Source organism: Sodiomyces alcalophilus, assembly GCF_042370955.1.
Source record: "Sodiomyces alcalophilus JCM 7366 unplaced genomic scaffold ACRALscaffold_7, whole genome shotgun sequence".
Taxonomy (NCBI): domain Eukaryota; kingdom Fungi; phylum Ascomycota; class Sordariomycetes; order Glomerellales; family Plectosphaerellaceae; genus Sodiomyces; species Sodiomyces alcalophilus.
In genome coordinates, this window is record NW_027263538.1 from 714,298 (window position 1) to 730,838 (window position 16,541).

The following is a 16,541-nucleotide window of genomic DNA, read 5'->3' on the forward strand; positions in this document are numbered from 1 at the left end:
AGTAATAGCCGCGGTTATAGTAGTAGGGGGCGTAGGTAAGCTTTTATAAGAGCCGCTAGCTTAGGATAATAAGGGTTTATTATTAGTTCCGCGTTTCCTTTTATAACCCTAATCACGGGATATATATAAGTAATAGCCGCGATCCTAATCGGATAGTTTACCTTTATAAGATAACGTGACCTTAGCTTAGCGAGCCGTAACATTTAGCTTCTAAAAGGTCTTAGGTAAAATTCTAATAATAATTTAATCGCGTAGAGGTCTATTTAGCTTAGACATAATAAACTATATACGGTATTTATCGGGAAGGGGGATAGATACCTTATTAAATAAGGAGTCTAACTTATTAAGAAATTAATTATAGGTCTAACCGGGTTACTAAAAGGTCCGTTCCGAAAAGATCTAGTCTGTAACTAATAACTCACGGGTCTTATTATCGACTAATTACTTAGTTAGGAAGGCCTTTAGCTTGGCCTATATCGCCTTTATTAAAGAACTATAGGTCCTCCTTTAATAAGCTCGCTAATAGGACTTTATATTCCTCTTAAGATAACTAGCAGTAAAGTAGACCTTCTTCGCCTTTATCGTAAAACTAGCCGGATTAAAGTAAAAGCGTTCCTTAATCTCCTTTATAAAGGTTCTAAACTAGTTATACGACTTACTATCCTATTTTAGGGTAGGAAGGTTTACCTTAAATAAATCGCCACGACCCCCTCGGGGATAGTAATGGTTTACCGAGTAAGGGGGTAGGGTAACGTCTAGGTCTTCGCCGCGACGGATAGCTTCTAGACGCTTTAACTTACGCTCTCGCTCCTTATATTCCTTATAGTAGCTTAAAAGGAAGTTTAGCTTTTCGGGAAGCAGTTAATCCGTAGGATAATTCTTTAGTTCCTTAATATTATAACGTATACCCGACTAAAGATTAGGTTATAGCTTTATAGTATAGGATAATTAAACCACGGATATCTCGCGCTAAGGGACTATAGGAGGCTTACGCTAAGGTGCTAGAGACGGTTCCGGCTATGGCTCTAGAGGACCCTACGGGATAATAGTCTCCTATTCTTTAGGCAGAGGCGCGGTGGTATCGCTTCTAGGACTAGGAGATAGCGTATACTTATAAACCGATTCGTAATCTCCGTCCTTAGGGGGAATAGTATTAAAGCGCGTGCGAGGAGGTATAGTTATTTATTAGCTAACTAATAGGGGTGAATTATACTTATAACTCTTAATAGTCGTTATACCCGTTAAAACAGTTAAGCGAATAATATATTAGGGGTTTTTATATAAAGAGTAAAGAGACGTTATAAGATAATTAAAAAGGTAATATAAACTAATAAGTCGAATTAAGAGTTAAATTATTCGCTAAACCTCTAAGTCAGGAGTCTAGCTTCACCTATCCCTCTTATAGATAACCAGAGCCTTTTCCCCGAGAACCTTATAGAATCCCCTCGAAAGCATTCCTAGGACCACGATCTATCTACCGGTAATCCTCCCTATTATACTATACTAGGTCGGCCCGGATAGTACTAGTCCCGGAGCCGACTCGACTATCCGTCTCTAAACACTACGCCCTATCTACTCCCCTTCGTGACTATTAAGATATATTATTTCCTCCTATTTAGACTATCCCTGGCTTCGATGAATTATGCCCGTGATAATTTAATACTGTTTGTATTATAAAGCCACTAATATATAAGTTCTATACTCCTTCGTCTTAGTCCCTATTATCCACTTATTTATTAATTACTAAGATAGACCCTTAGTAATTAATTCTATCCTTAGCTAGTAACCCTATTTATAGGATTTAACGTATCCTGGATCCACGTTTAAGCTTTTTACGTTATCTATAGACGGCCTTATACGTAGTATAATATATAGTTAGTAGCTCCTATATTTTATATAGGTCCCGCCAGGATAATTTTGCGCGCTCCGGAGCGCGGTACCATCTCTATATACGTAACGGGCGACTAATCCGCTATAGCCCTGTTTAGGGTAGGGCCTACCTGCCCTAGTTAGCGATATAGGCGTATCGGCCTTAGCGGCAGAGCTGCCGGCGCCTATTATTAACTGGCTACGAGCCGGGTAGTGGGGCTATCGGGCCCCCCCTGTTTAACCCTTATCGTGCTTGCTAAGGCAGATAAGGGCCACCCGCGAATAGGGCCAGGTAACGTAGAAAGGAAAACTTTTTGCGCGCGCCCCTAGCCGGATTCGAACCGACCTAACCGCTTTATAGTTATATACCAGGGCACTACCAGTGCACTATAGGGGTAAGAATATATATAAAGGTTTTTCCCCCGGGGTTTACCCCTTTATAACTACGGGAAGGACCGTATAGCCTAGCTAGGCTTTTATAGATTAGATAAGATAGCGGAGTAAGATTAATAAATAAATAAATTACTATACTATTAATATATAATATTACTAGTACTTACTTTAAATAGTAGCTATATAACTGATTTTTATTTCTTAAACTTCTTATATATAATATTTATTTTATATAGTTTAAATATAAGATTATTTATATAATATATATAAGTTAATATATTATTATCCTTATTATATTTTCTATTATACTTATATTAAAGCCAAAATATAATATTTATAGAGCTTAGAATTAAATAGTCTTATTACGGGCTGACCCCGTGGAGATAATCCGGTAAAGCACCGGATCTTCCGACTAATCACACCGCGCGTCTAGTGGGTCGCCGAGATATTATATTTAGGTCGTAAGTGCCTACAGAGATTTCTCCTTTTCCTTCTTTTCTCCTTAGCTTTAGATAATTTAATTATTCGGCCTTACTCTATAAATAACTTATAACTAGCCGCTTACATATCTAAAGCTTAGCGAAACCCACACGCTACGCTAATAAAGATAGACTATCACTTTGATCCACCTCCCGGCGCTCCGTTACGCCTAGCGGGTAAGTCGCCTAAGGCCGCGGAGTAGAGGAGGGAGATTATTAACCCTCTATAGACTTAGGTCGCGACCTTAACCACCTAGATCTAAGAATAACAGAATACTATTAACTAGCTATTATAGGCGATATAAAACTAATAATATATAGCCATGCCTTATTTTATTATACCCTCGGAAAAGACTATACAGGGCCCTTAGCCGCCTATCCTAACACCTACGCCTAATATAACGCCCGTTTCGAACCTTAGGACTAAAGCACTTCCACTACCCTAAAAGTTTAACGGTAAACGCTTAGAGTACGCGAGCTAGTTATCTAAGATTCGCGAAAAGCTCTTACTTAATTAATATCTCTTTTAGAGCCCTTATAAGAAGTGGTATTTTATTAACGTCTATTTAGATAAAGCTCCCCGCCGCGTTATCGCCTCCTTCTAGGCTATAAGCGGAACTAATAATTAATACGACCCTAAAGACTTCCTTAATTACCTTAACCGTGTATATAAAGACGTTAACTAATAACCTTACGCGGCTAATACCCTAAGAACGTTACGCTAGCGTAAAGACTAAGCGTTCGGAAGCTTTATACCCGGTTTCGAATAATAGCTTATTATCGCCGGTAAAGGTTAATAGGATAATACTACGAAGATTATATTCCTAAAGGGAGCTCTTAGTAGTCGCCTCCGTGCCGCCCTTATTACCGCGAAACTAGCGAATAACTACTATACTTAGGTAACCGAAGCATCGCTTAGAGACTTAAAGCCCTCGCTATAAGGCCACGGTTCGGCTAAGCGCCACGTAATAATAATAATAATAGTTACGCTTATAATTATAATAGCGATATAAAGATAGGAGGAGTTAATTAAGTATAGACTAAGAAAAAAGAGATAAGAGAGTGCTATAACTACGGAAAAAAGGGATACCTCGCTAAAAGATATCGCTTAAAGAAAAAAGACGCCGAAGATTATAAAGAGAACCGTATAGCGAAGGTCTCGGTAGCCTCGGATAATAAGACGATTTATACGGGAGTCACGGATAATAATAAAGACTCGGAAAAAGAATAGCTCTAGTACGAAAACGGGTATTAAAGCCCACTATAAAGGAATAAAGGGATTAGAAAGAGTTTATATTATAGTCGCGTAGTAGTTATTTAGCTCTTATATAAGCGCGGATTAATAAAAAGTTAATTACCGCTCTTATAGATACTGGATATAACTATTATATAGCTATAAGTAAACGTCTTATAAAGTCCCTCCGCCTCCTATTAGTTAATAAGACTAAAAGACCCTTCTCGGGGTTCTCCGATACTATAAGGTCTATAAAGAGTTCCGGTATCGCCGTATACGATCTTAAGATTAATAGATATATATAACGATTATTCGCCTATATAATACCAGGATTAGATCACGATATATTCCTAGGGAAATCATAGATAGAATATAATGATATTACTTATTATATAAAAAGACGTCGCCTCTACCACGGAGTGGCCCGGATAGATATCCGACTCTAAGGTAAAGAAGAACCCGATAATATTAGAGTTATCCATGGAGCTTAAGTAATAACCGGGTCGGTATTTACTGGTATTATACGGCGATTATAAAAGGAATAACGGTTCGGTAAAAAGGAACTCGCGCTCTACGTAGTTAGTATTAAAGATATCGATAAGGCCCTCCGAGGTAAGTTTTTAGTCGACCCTCGAAAGTATATCCTAGAAGAGATACTACGACGATTTCCGGACTTATTCTCCGACTTATAAGCGAACCGCCTTCCCCTTTATTAACCTAGGGTGGACTATAAAGTAAACCTTATATAAGGGCCTAACGGTAAGGAGCCAGAATTACCCTAGGGCCCTCTTTATAATATATCTAGAGAGGAACTCTTAGTCTTACGGAAAACCCTTACTAACCTTATCGATAAGGGGTTTATATAAGCTAGTAGCTCCGCCGCTAAAGCTCTAGTTCTATTTATAAAGAAGCAAGGAGGAGGGTTATAATTTTATTACGATTACCGTGCCCTAAATACGATTACCTAAAAAGACCGCTATCCTCTTTTACTAATTACGGAGATACTCCGAAACCTAAAGTAAGCTAAGTGGTTTACGAAGCTTAATATAGTTACTATATTCTATAAGATCCGAATAGCCGCTAGTTATAAAGCGAAGATAGCGTTTTAAACTCGATTCGGCTTATTTAAATAGTTAGTATACCCCTTTAGACTTAGTGGCGCCCCCGTGTCCTTTTAACGATATATTAATAAGACGCTATAGCGTTACCTTAATAACTTTATTACTATATATATTAACGATATCCTGATTTACTTAAGCGGATCCCTACGCGACTATAAGAAGAAGGTTAACCTAGTACTATAATCGCTAAGCGATACAGGATTAACGCTTAACCTAGTAAAGTGCGAGTTTAGCGTGAAAACCGTAAAGTACTTAGGGTTTATAGTCACCGCCGGCCAGGGCGTTTCGTATAACCCCGATAAACTAAAGACGATCCGAGAATAGGAAGCCCTAACCTTAGTAAAGGGAGTCTAAAGCTTCCTAGACTTTATAAACTATTACCGTATATTCGTAAAGAACTTCGCTTATATTATAGCCGCCTTAATAAGACTAATAAAAAAGGATTAAGTATTCTCCTAGGGTCTTAACGAATAAGCGGCCTTCGAAGAGGTTAAGAAGAGGTTCTAGGAGGAACCGATCCTATAATAATAGGTTTTAAGTAATAAGACCTTCGTGGAAACCGACTACTCGGGATTCGTACTAGGAGGTATATTAGTTTAAGAAAATAAATAGGGATATCGTTACGTAGTCGCCTACTACTTAAGGCGCCTTATAGGAGCCGAGTATAACTACCCTATCCACGATAAGGAGATATTAGCGATTATAAGTTACGTGATATATTAAAGAGTAAAGCTCCTAAGTTATAGTCGCTTTACGATCCTATCCGACTATAAGGCCCTAGAATACTTTATAATAAAGAAAATGCTTAATAAGAGATAAAGCCGATAGGCCGGCGAGCTCGCCTAGTTTGACTTTATACTAGAATACTATAAAGGTGCCGATAACTATACTATTAATACTCTCTCGCGAAAAGAATAAAACGAACCGAAGGACTTCTCCGATAAACGGGAATAGGCGCGATATATATAGTTAATCCTAGAGACCTTAATCCCCTTAAAGATCCGCCTCCTTTATAAATACCTATAAGTATTCGAAGCTAATAACGAATTATAATAGCTATAGGACGCTATAGCAGAAGAAGATAACTAGTATCGCTAAGCTATATAAGCCGTATCTAAAGACGATCGATAGTTTTCCCCCTTATTAGGTCTCTAAGCCTAAATTACCGAATACGGGATTACTTTATAAGGATTACTAATATTCCGAGATCGCTTATAGGTGCCGGGAGCCTAAGAAAGGAGTATATTACGAACACGAGTAATCTAATCTATACACGACTCTACGATTAAAGGTTATCCGGGGCGAGATAATATAATTACCCTTATAGCGAGACGCTTCTTCTAGCCGGGAATAAACTAAGACGTATATAGGTTTATACGTAACTATAATATCTATAATTAGAGCTATATATAGAGGAACGCTTAATAAGGACTCTTAAAACCGTTCCCGATTCCTAAACGGATAAGGAGCGACCTATTAATAGACTTTATAACGGATCTGCCTTCCGCGGGAAAGAAAAAGTATAGGTACCTTTAGGTTATAACTAATTAACTTATAAAGGCTATTACCCTTAAAGCGATAGACTCTATAGAAGCAGAAGCGTGCGCTAAACGGTTCCTATACTATCACTTTTATTTCTACTATATACCTTATTTAATTATAAGCGATAAAGGCTCTAACTAGATAAGTCGCTTCTAGTAATACTTTTATAAATTAGCTAGAATTAAATAACGATTAAGCACGGCTTATTACCCTTAGACCGATAAAGCCACCGAATAAGCGAATTAAGAAGTATAGGTATACCTCTAAGCCTTTATTTACTACGCCTAAGATAATTAGGATAAGTTACTACCCGCTGCCTAATTAGCGTTAAATAACCAGGAGAGCTCTATTACTAAGATAAGTCCGTTCTTCTTAGAACACGGATACTATATCGATCCGATCCAGATTTATAAAGAACTAAGCAGCGACGCTTAGGAGTTTATAGCCTATAACCTACTCCGCCACCTTTAAAAAGCTATAAAGTTCGCCTAAGCCTTAATAGTAGCTATATAGCTATAATAAAAAGAGTTAGCGAATAAGCGTTATATCCTTACCGAACGGCTCCGTGAAGGCGACCTTATATAGCTCTTACTTATAAACTCTTTTACTCTACGATTATCGCGTAAATTAAGTTAGCTATACTAAAAGTATAGGGTTACTAAGGTTATTAACCCGTATATTATAAAACTAAATATACCTTTAAATATATACCGAAGGTTCTATATAAACCTCCTACGATATATAAGCAAAGACCCGCTCCCTAGTTAAATTCTATATAACCCCTAACCCGGACTAATTCGTAATAGTCTAAAGGAAAATAAATAGATAATAAAGGAAATCCTATATACTAGGAATAGGAAGGTAGGTAGAGGCGTAGTAAAAGAGGCGTTAGTAAAGTAAGAAGGATACGCCTAGATATCTTAGGAACTAACGGGTTCCTTATAAGAATTAACCGCCCTAGACCGTTATAAAGAGAAGTATAGTCCGATTAAAGTTAATAACGGACTACGCGAACGCTATAAAAGGAAGAAGGGTTATAGGAAAGGCGGTAAGGATTAAATAAAGGTTAAAATAATAGTAAAACCGCCTACGTTAATTAAATTAGGGCGGATAAGCCCCGCCCCTAGCTACCGGGTTTAGGCGTTAAGATTAATATTATTACGAATATCCTTATAACCATTAACGCTTTCCGCGATAATAGGAGATAACGTAGACGCCGCGACCTTAGCCTACCTATCCGTTTTCTTTCCCTTAAAGGACTTAACGTCCTTTACCTTAACTATAACCCCTATAATATTCTTAACCACATATAGGAACCGGTTAAGCCGGCGTAGGCCTTTTACCCCCGTAAAGGTAATTATTATAATAGGAATAGGCGTAACGATAATAGGAGGCGCCGTGATAGGTATAGGTCCACCTACCACGATATAGGAGTCCGCGTAAGGGGGGGAGGCGGTGGCTTATACCGATAAGCGAGGCTTACCGGTACCCGAGTCGATAGGCATTAAGATAGGCTTATCCTCCTATAAAGTGCTAGAGGTCTTTTTCGAAACCCCGGACGCCTTCTAAAAGGCTAAATAAGCCGCTATAAGCGCCTTTATCGCCTTAGGGCTATAAAAGGGGTTATCGTTAACCACCTTTACCGCCTCTAGGAGTGCTATTAACGGACTAGTTATCCTAGGCGGAGGAGGAATACACTTATAACTACCCTTTAAGTAGTTATAGCACTTAGGATTAGGTATCCTCGCTCCGGGTCCCGACTAGTTATAATAGCGCCGCCTATCCTGGCCGTTAGTAATTACCTTTATATAAGCGAAGTAAAAGACTAAACGGGTCCCTCTAGGAGGATATTTTATTCTATAAGCGCGCTTCGCGGGGCTCTTAACTATTATAGAAGCTTCGCCCGCGGAACGCTTACCCTTAGCCTTAGCGGCTTAGGCTAGCTAGGCGCGGCGGTCTATAGCTAAGGTAGGAGTGGTGATCTCTATATTAGCCGGGGCGGGAGTAGGTGCCTCCTTACTAGTATTATTATTATTATTATTATTAGCCCCCTATATTATATATATAAGTTAGTAAATATCGCGCGAGGCTTATAAGAAGAACGAGGAAGTATACCTTAGGGGCCGGAGATAATCCTAAAAACTTAAATATCTTCTAGAGAGAGAGATAATAGGTTAGAATAATAAAATAGTATACGAAAGGGTAGTAGGCGATAGAAAACGTACTACTAATAGTAAAGGATATTATTAAAGAAGAGAAGAAAAAACAGAATAACGGAGGTAATAGTAAAGTTAGTGTTATTTATAAGCGAGTTATATAGCTAGGGAAGGTACGTATATCGGTTCCTTATATAAAAGGAATAACCCTATAACCCGTCTACGAATAATAATAATATCCTTATATAACACGTTAATTAACCTTATAACTATAAAGAAAGCTAGCCTTAAGAGCCTTTTAACGAATAAAAGGGTTATTTAGGGTAAAGGAGCTGCTAAAGGTCGTTATTTAATCGATAAAGAAACGTTATTTAATTAAATAATAACGCTTTACTAATACACCGAAAATTAACGGCTTACCGAGGGGAGGAGGGGGGTAATATTACGGGCTAACGCCGTGGAGATAATCCGGTAGAGCACCGGATCTTCCGACTAATCACACCGCGTGTTTAGTGGGTCGCCGCGATATTATATTTAGGTCGTAAGTGCCTATAGAGATTTCTCCTTTTCCTTCTTTTCTCCTTAGCTTTAGATAATTCAATTATTCGGCCTTACTCTATGAACAACTTATGACCAGCCGCTTATAGTCTAACGGAGATAGAAAATAGAATTATAATAGTCTATATATTATATATTTTAATACTATATATCGAAGGTTAGAGTAAGTATATATATATAAGCGGAAATAATATTCTTAATTATCGTATTAATAATTTTATAAATATTATAAGTAGATCTATTTAGTTAATTAACTCTATATAAGCATTTACTCTGCTATAAGATCGGGGAAAGCTCTGCTCCTGGCCCTATAGATAACCCGTATCGAATTTCTTTTTATAATAACCCGTTCTATTCCTATTCCCTATCTAGCCTATATAATATATAGTATAGTCTAAAAACCTATAATATAATAGAAAATATATTAGAAGAGCTAGAAATTTATAGTATAGAGTATTAGATATAAGTTATAATATTTAGCGTATGTCTCTACCTATACAGAGTATATAATATATTTATATAGGCTATTAAAATCTAAGATAATAGTATATATAGGCTACTATACGCCGTCGCTTTACCGTTCTAATTAGTATCAAGGCCCCGTTCGATAATTTAATCCTGTTATTAAGATTTCAATAAGATACACAAAAGTGCTAATCTAATAACTAAGGAATACACTTTTCCTGTATAATACAGCATAAATTATATATTTCTATATTTTCCTGATATACTCCTATCACCCCCCTGTAATAGAAGTACCACGCTAGCAGGGGGCTTAAGTTATTCAGATTTCTTATTAATAATCTGCTTTTTGCATAGTAATTCTTGTTCGCGCAAAAAGATACGAATAAGCTGTTTTTTAATAAGATCGGCTCTACTAAAATACAAAATATTAGCCTCGTAGGCGACGGCGAGGCTGACTTTATAACGTATATATACACGATATTATAGTCCTGATTATAATATTAAAACCTATTATTCCGGTAGGGTAGGTATTTTTCTAAGACCCTCTATAATAGCTTTAATAGAATAGAACTTATAGACTTTATTTTGATATACGTTGTAGTCGCCACGATATTATATATAGCAAAAAGACTACCAATATTAAAGATTTCATATCAAGAAGACAATGCCCCGCATTATAGACATTTCCTAGTATATACAAAAGTCATTCAGGGCATAAAACGGTATATCGTGGAAAAAGACCGGCGCCGTTTTAGCGCCTTGGCTACGAAGTCACTTGCACAAAATTCTTGTTGAAATCTTGATAACAGGATTAAATTGTCGAACGGGGCCTAAGTGGATAATAAATAGTAAACAGGGGGCGTAATAATACCAGTAGTCTTATAGCTAACCCGTATCTAATCTCGGTACGGAATAACCTGTTCTGTTACTGTTTTCGGTCTACCCTATCCAACATCTTCTACCATCTTCTACTATCTTCTACCTATCTTCTACCTACCAGGTATCTTCTACCTATCGTCTACCTATCTTCTACCTATCCTCTCCTTGTCCTCCACCCGTCTTTTCCCGATATGAATTTTGAGCCTTATTTAGTGCGCACTCCCCAGGAGCTTAAGGAGGCATCCTTGCGACATGGAGGGTTAGAGGTCACGCACCAGCTGAACAGCAAGGAAGCTCATATTTCCGCTAGTCGGTGGACCCGTCGCCACCTAATCGCGTATCGCCTACTCAATCGTCGGGAGCAAGCCTTTCTACCAGTTCTAAGACCTGGTCATGACGTACACTGCCCCATATGTTTCCAACACCATTCTACCCGCCAGCAGATTGACCGTCCTCGACTCCAGACCGTTCTCGGGAATAATCCGCGTGCTCTCTACAGCGGCTCAGAAGGCGAGCTTATGCGCCTGCCAGATGGGTTCTTCTGGGTTGCACTCTCGCGCGCAGTTCGCTCCGAGGCACCCGAAGCGATCAGGTCGCATCCCCAGCGCCATAGGAGCCAAGTCGAACATCCTGGATTTATGAACTCCAGTCTTGAGATTATGGGCTCCTCGTCCCCGACTATACCATCAGCATCTGAGTTTGGATCCGATCACAGCGAGCCTTTTGGCGAGGACGAGAACGACGCACGACGGAGCAAGCCCGAGGAGGTTACTGTTCACCTAGCTATATCCTTCCTCCAGTTGGCGCTGCACCTTATACTTGTCCAAGACGAGAACGGTCAGATGGAGGTACGACCCAGAGTTGAGCGCAAGATGACATTGGCTTCCACTATGGACGGAGCTCTCATCGCTGCTGAGGATGACGGGGGGATCTGTCTGATGCGCCGCGTACCCAATGGCTGGAAGGAAGAACATCCGTTCTTAGCCTTACTCGAGGCGAAGAGGTCCTTCAGAGACATTCGGTTCGACGATGAGACAAACAAGGGCAACCCCATGATCTCGGATGAGACTTTGGCCCAGTATCTGGGTGAGGCGGTGATCACGTGGAGAGGAAGACAAGATCTTCTGGCGCACGAGTATGGCCCCGTATCACTGCAGTTTTCGTTTGCGCCATGCTGACTCGTTCTTGCTTCCGCAGGGTGTTCCTTGTTGCGGCAACTAGTACTTTCGTGCGGTTCATTCATTTTCGATTTGGAACATCTTACCTAGAATATCTCGATGCTGAGGACGTTGCAACCCAACAAGCCATCGCCGAAGACCCCGAGAAGGACACTTATGTTCATATGGACAGCTCGGAATGGTTCAATCTCCAATCGCCTGAGGGAAGGCGCAACGCGCTTTGTCATATTCTGGCACTGCTGAATTGGCATGAAGCTCATCGGAGTACCTCGTCACAAGTCGTTTTAGAATAGCGGCATAAGGAATCCACCTACGAGCCCATCAGCAAATTAATAGATTCTACTGCTTTGATTCTGAGGCCTATTATTCCGACAGCTTAGACATAGATATAATATTCGTATATATCGTGAGTAAGCAAAAGTGATAAGTAAGGTAACCTATATCTATAAGGGATACTTATTCCCTAAAGCTCTAAGATCTATTATTTCTTATAAGGACGTTATTTATATTAATAATAATACTGCTTATAGGCAGCTTTTAAGGAAGAGTAGCTAGTATATATTAAAGGGATCCTTATTATAAACAGCGTACAGCTCAATTGCGTAAAATAAGCGATGGATCTGTTGATTTAATTGACTCTATAGAAATCTCTGATTGTAGTGCTAAGTTCCTGCCCTTATTCCTGCGGCAGATCCACTCCCACTTTCGGGCCTGGAATAACCCGCTCCGAACCTGCTTTAGGCCAGCCTATGCGACACACCCCCCTAACTAAATAACTATATAACAGTTGCTTAGTTAACGTTATTTATAGGCGTCTTCTATCGATATATCCCCTTCTATAACGTCCACGTAGCTCCTATCGAACTTCTCTTCTAGCTCTTCCAGATACTCCGGTAAGATCTCCTCCAGCTTATTTATATAAAGGCGTCTCTGTATATCCATCACTCCTACCTATTTTCTAAAGCTTATAAACTTTTCCCTAGACAGGGCCTTTGTTAATCTATCGGCTATTATATCGGCGCTTTTAACGTAGCTAACTTCGATCCTTCTATACTACTACGCCTCTTATAACTAATAGTTATATATATCCACGTGCCGTAATCATGTATTTAATTAAGCGATCTCCGCCGTTAATAGGCGTATTGTTTAGCTATTATTATATCGTATCTTTAATCGTGGATTATCGAATATCACACCTATCGCCTCTAATAGCCTCTTTATAAATATCCCTTCTTTCGTACCTTATACTAGCGAGAGTAGCCCTACCTCTATTATTAACGTTATTACCGTTGCTTACTTATTAGCTCGCTAGGCTATTATGCCTCTAAATAGGCGTATTATAAATACCTAACTGCTCTTACGATTAATTAAGTTATCTATAAAGGACGCGTCGGTGAACACCTTAATAGAGTCGCCACTACCTAGTTCTAGGGCGTAGGTTTATATAGCTAATAAATATCGGATTAAATAGTCGGCTACTTCGTGATACTAACGGCTCGGATTTATATTAAATCTATAGAGTTATAATACTATAAAGGCGATATCGGGGCGTATAATCACTATAACGTATAGAACTAATCCTATATTTCGTTAATAGCTCTTAACGGTAATAGACTTCCTAGCGTACGGCAGTAGCTTTGCCGACTTTATAGGACTTATAGGTTTATAGTTAGATACCGTTAATAATAGATATCCTACCTTTATAATATAATCGCGTTATAATAACTATATCCTCCTCGAGGGACGGTCCCGAATAACCTTAATCCTAAGGAACCACTATAATAGCTACCCGCCTTATAGGGCATAATGCTCTTATAAGCTTACGATAGCCTGTTCTATCTCTTCCCTAAAGTCTTCCTTAAAGCCGATCACGATATTATCCATATAGAAGAACAGGATTAGCCCACGGCGTATAAAGCTGCAGGGCTCTTACGGCACTATCTTAAACTCGTCTCTTTTTAGCACTTCTATAATATGCTTTTGCTATAATAATAGAGACTCCTGTAGCCCGTATAACGCCTTCTTTAGTAATAATAATTAACCCGGCACCGCGGTCTTAGGCGGGAACCGTATATATATATCGTGGGGTAGAGGGCCGTGTATAAAGGCGTTAACGATGTTATACTATATTAAGGATAGGTCGAAATAAGCGGCGATCGCTATTAATAATCTAAAGGAGCGACTAGTAAGCGTGGCTATATATATATCTTTTAACGAGTCCTAATACTATTAATCTCCGCGGACCACTAATCTAGCCTTATACTTCTATAGAAAGCCGTGCTTATTAAATATATAGGTTATCACCTATATATAGCTAAGTACTTAATACCCCTTCGCCCTATCTTTCGGCACTATAATCCACGAGCCTATCTCTTTATAACTCTTTAAGTGATCCCTTTAGGCTTATCGGAACAGGATTTTATATAGGTGGTTTTTAAGGTCTTATTACTTTCTCGGAGGGGCCGGCAGTTACTTACGGTATATCTTACAGAGTCTTTTAAATACCTTTTTGATTTTTAACTTCGTTAGCGGCTTACTATGCAAATTACGGACTAATAGAGCATATCTTCCTGCATTAAAAGCAAAGATCCAGACTCGGTTACTGCTATAGCTTCGAAATTTAGCTCCCCCCTGCTTTATAGGCATATAGCCCTTAAAAGCAGCCGCCGTAAGCCCTGCCTAAGGAGGGGTTTCTGGTGGAGTTAGAAGGTAACTATCTAGGCGTTAGTGATTAATCGCGGCCGTAAAAGAGTCTTTTTCTAGCTCCGGCCTCGTAGGCTCTATAAGCTCCTCCCACCGTTCCGGCCTCTTAGGCGCTATAAACGGTTCCACCCCCCAAGCCTCGAGGCCGGCAGGCGTAGCCCTTAGGAGAGGTTCGTTAACCTCGCTGCCCGACTAAAGAATAGGCTCGAAGTATACTATTATAAACGTATCGGCTACCTTATCGGCTACCTTATCGGCTACCTTATCTTACGTAATTATATATAACTCTAGTAGGCGGATCTAATTAATAATATCCGCTAGTTACTCTTCTATTAATTAACGTAAATCGTCTTTTAGGGCTTCGAGTCTGCTATTAAAATATTCTTATTCGTTGAAAATAACGTTACGTGTGCGTATAATCCCGTTCCGTCGAAGACTAGGAACCCAGATACGGTAAATATTAGTTAAATCATAGCCCACGAGATAACCGATATAGGCCCGCGGCGCTAGCCGGTTTTAAAGCTTTCTAGACTTTATTAGAGCTGCTCTGGTTATAGGAAAAGCTTTATAACTAAAGGCCCGAAGGTGCCCTAGCTACGGCTTACGTTAATAGATAACTTCGAACAGGGTCTTCCAGCTAAGGCGTTATTTAGGCGTTCTGTTTTATATATAAGCGGTAGTAGGAACGACTTTAACCCATAGGAAATCGGGTAATCGGGAGTGTATTCGTATAGCTCGTGCCTTCTCCACGATAATAGCCCTAGATCTTTCGGCACCACCGATCTATACGGGGGTCTCTGCTAAAGAGGACTCTAATTGGATACTAAAACCCTTGACTACGCCCTGTATTTTGAACGATTATATTAGGTTGTTATTATACTTAAAGACCCGTACCTGCCGGTTAAATTAACTCTGAACCTATCGTATATATTAGTTTATGACTATATAGATATCGGAGGCCCTTTTTAACGTTATAACATAGCAGGCCACGAATCCGCTATATCGATCCGTAAAGAATATAATCCGTACGTAGCCCTAAGCGGTTAGTAGGAACTCCGTGAAATCGATCGCCTACCTCTTACCGGCGTAGCTTAGAGTTATACGGGTCCTCCGGCTAACTTAACGACTTATCTTTAATTAGGCGCAGGCGTCGCACTCTACCGTTCTAGGCCCCTTTAGTTTAACGCCCTATGACTACTCTTTTAGTTATTTTATTATATTAGGGCCAGCGTGCCCTAACCGGAGATACTATAGGTTACTATCGGCTTAGCTAGCTGCCTATTTAATCGGTTTTCGGATTAGTAGATTCGAGGCTAGAAGAGTAGCTAGGGCGTTAGTGACTAGAAAGCGCTCTATAACGGTTTAATCGTAGTAGACACTTAGCTTATAAAGGATTAATCGGTTATAGCGGCGTATATAATCGTTCGGCGGCTCTTAATCCTACTAGTAACCGTTCTAACGTATCTTCTTATTAGAGACTAAGTTATAGATAAAATCTTTATAGTAGGCTACGTCTTTTAACCGGAACTTTATCGGGCCGGCCGTTCCTTTTATTATAATAATAACGTCTCCGTACCCTTAAATCGGTACCGTTATAGTGCCGGCGATTATAACGTTACTAGGCCGGGCCGGTCTATAATCCGTAAATCTGCTTCTATTATCAAAAACGTGGGAGGTAGTACCTAAGTCTAATATAGCGGACTACCGTAAAGGATATACGGCGGCTAAGAGGGCGGCCGCCAGACCTTCTAGCCGGCGTGACTCGGAACGGATAGTGTTTAACGCCTTACCTTACCTTTTACAGGATATATTTATAAGCTTTTCTAGCTTCGTGGTCTTCTTAATTTTAAAGAAAACCTTATTATTATTATCGGTCACTTTACCGCCGCCACCGACTTTATTATTATCGGTTACTTTAAGTTCGGTGGCGGCGGCTCTTATAGCCGTACATAGTCACGCCTCCT

The 16,541-nt window shown here is 39.5% G+C and overlaps 1 protein-coding gene across 1 annotated transcript; it reads left to right on the forward strand.

Annotated features, from left to right (window-relative positions):
• Nucleotides 1-10,821: 10,821 nt before the first annotated feature.
• ACRALDRAFT_1077621 (uncharacterized protein) lies at nt 10,822-12,393 on the forward strand. Its single transcript, XM_071018665.1, has 3 exons — nt 10,822-11,094; nt 11,161-11,831; nt 11,894-12,393. The coding sequence occupies exons 1-3, from the start codon at nt 10,888-10,890 to the stop codon at nt 12,165-12,167; spliced, it is 1,152 nt and encodes a 383-aa protein (XP_070872258.1). The 5' UTR covers nt 10,822-10,887; the 3' UTR covers nt 12,168-12,393.
• The last annotated feature ends 4,148 nt before the right edge of the window (nt 12,394-16,541 follow it).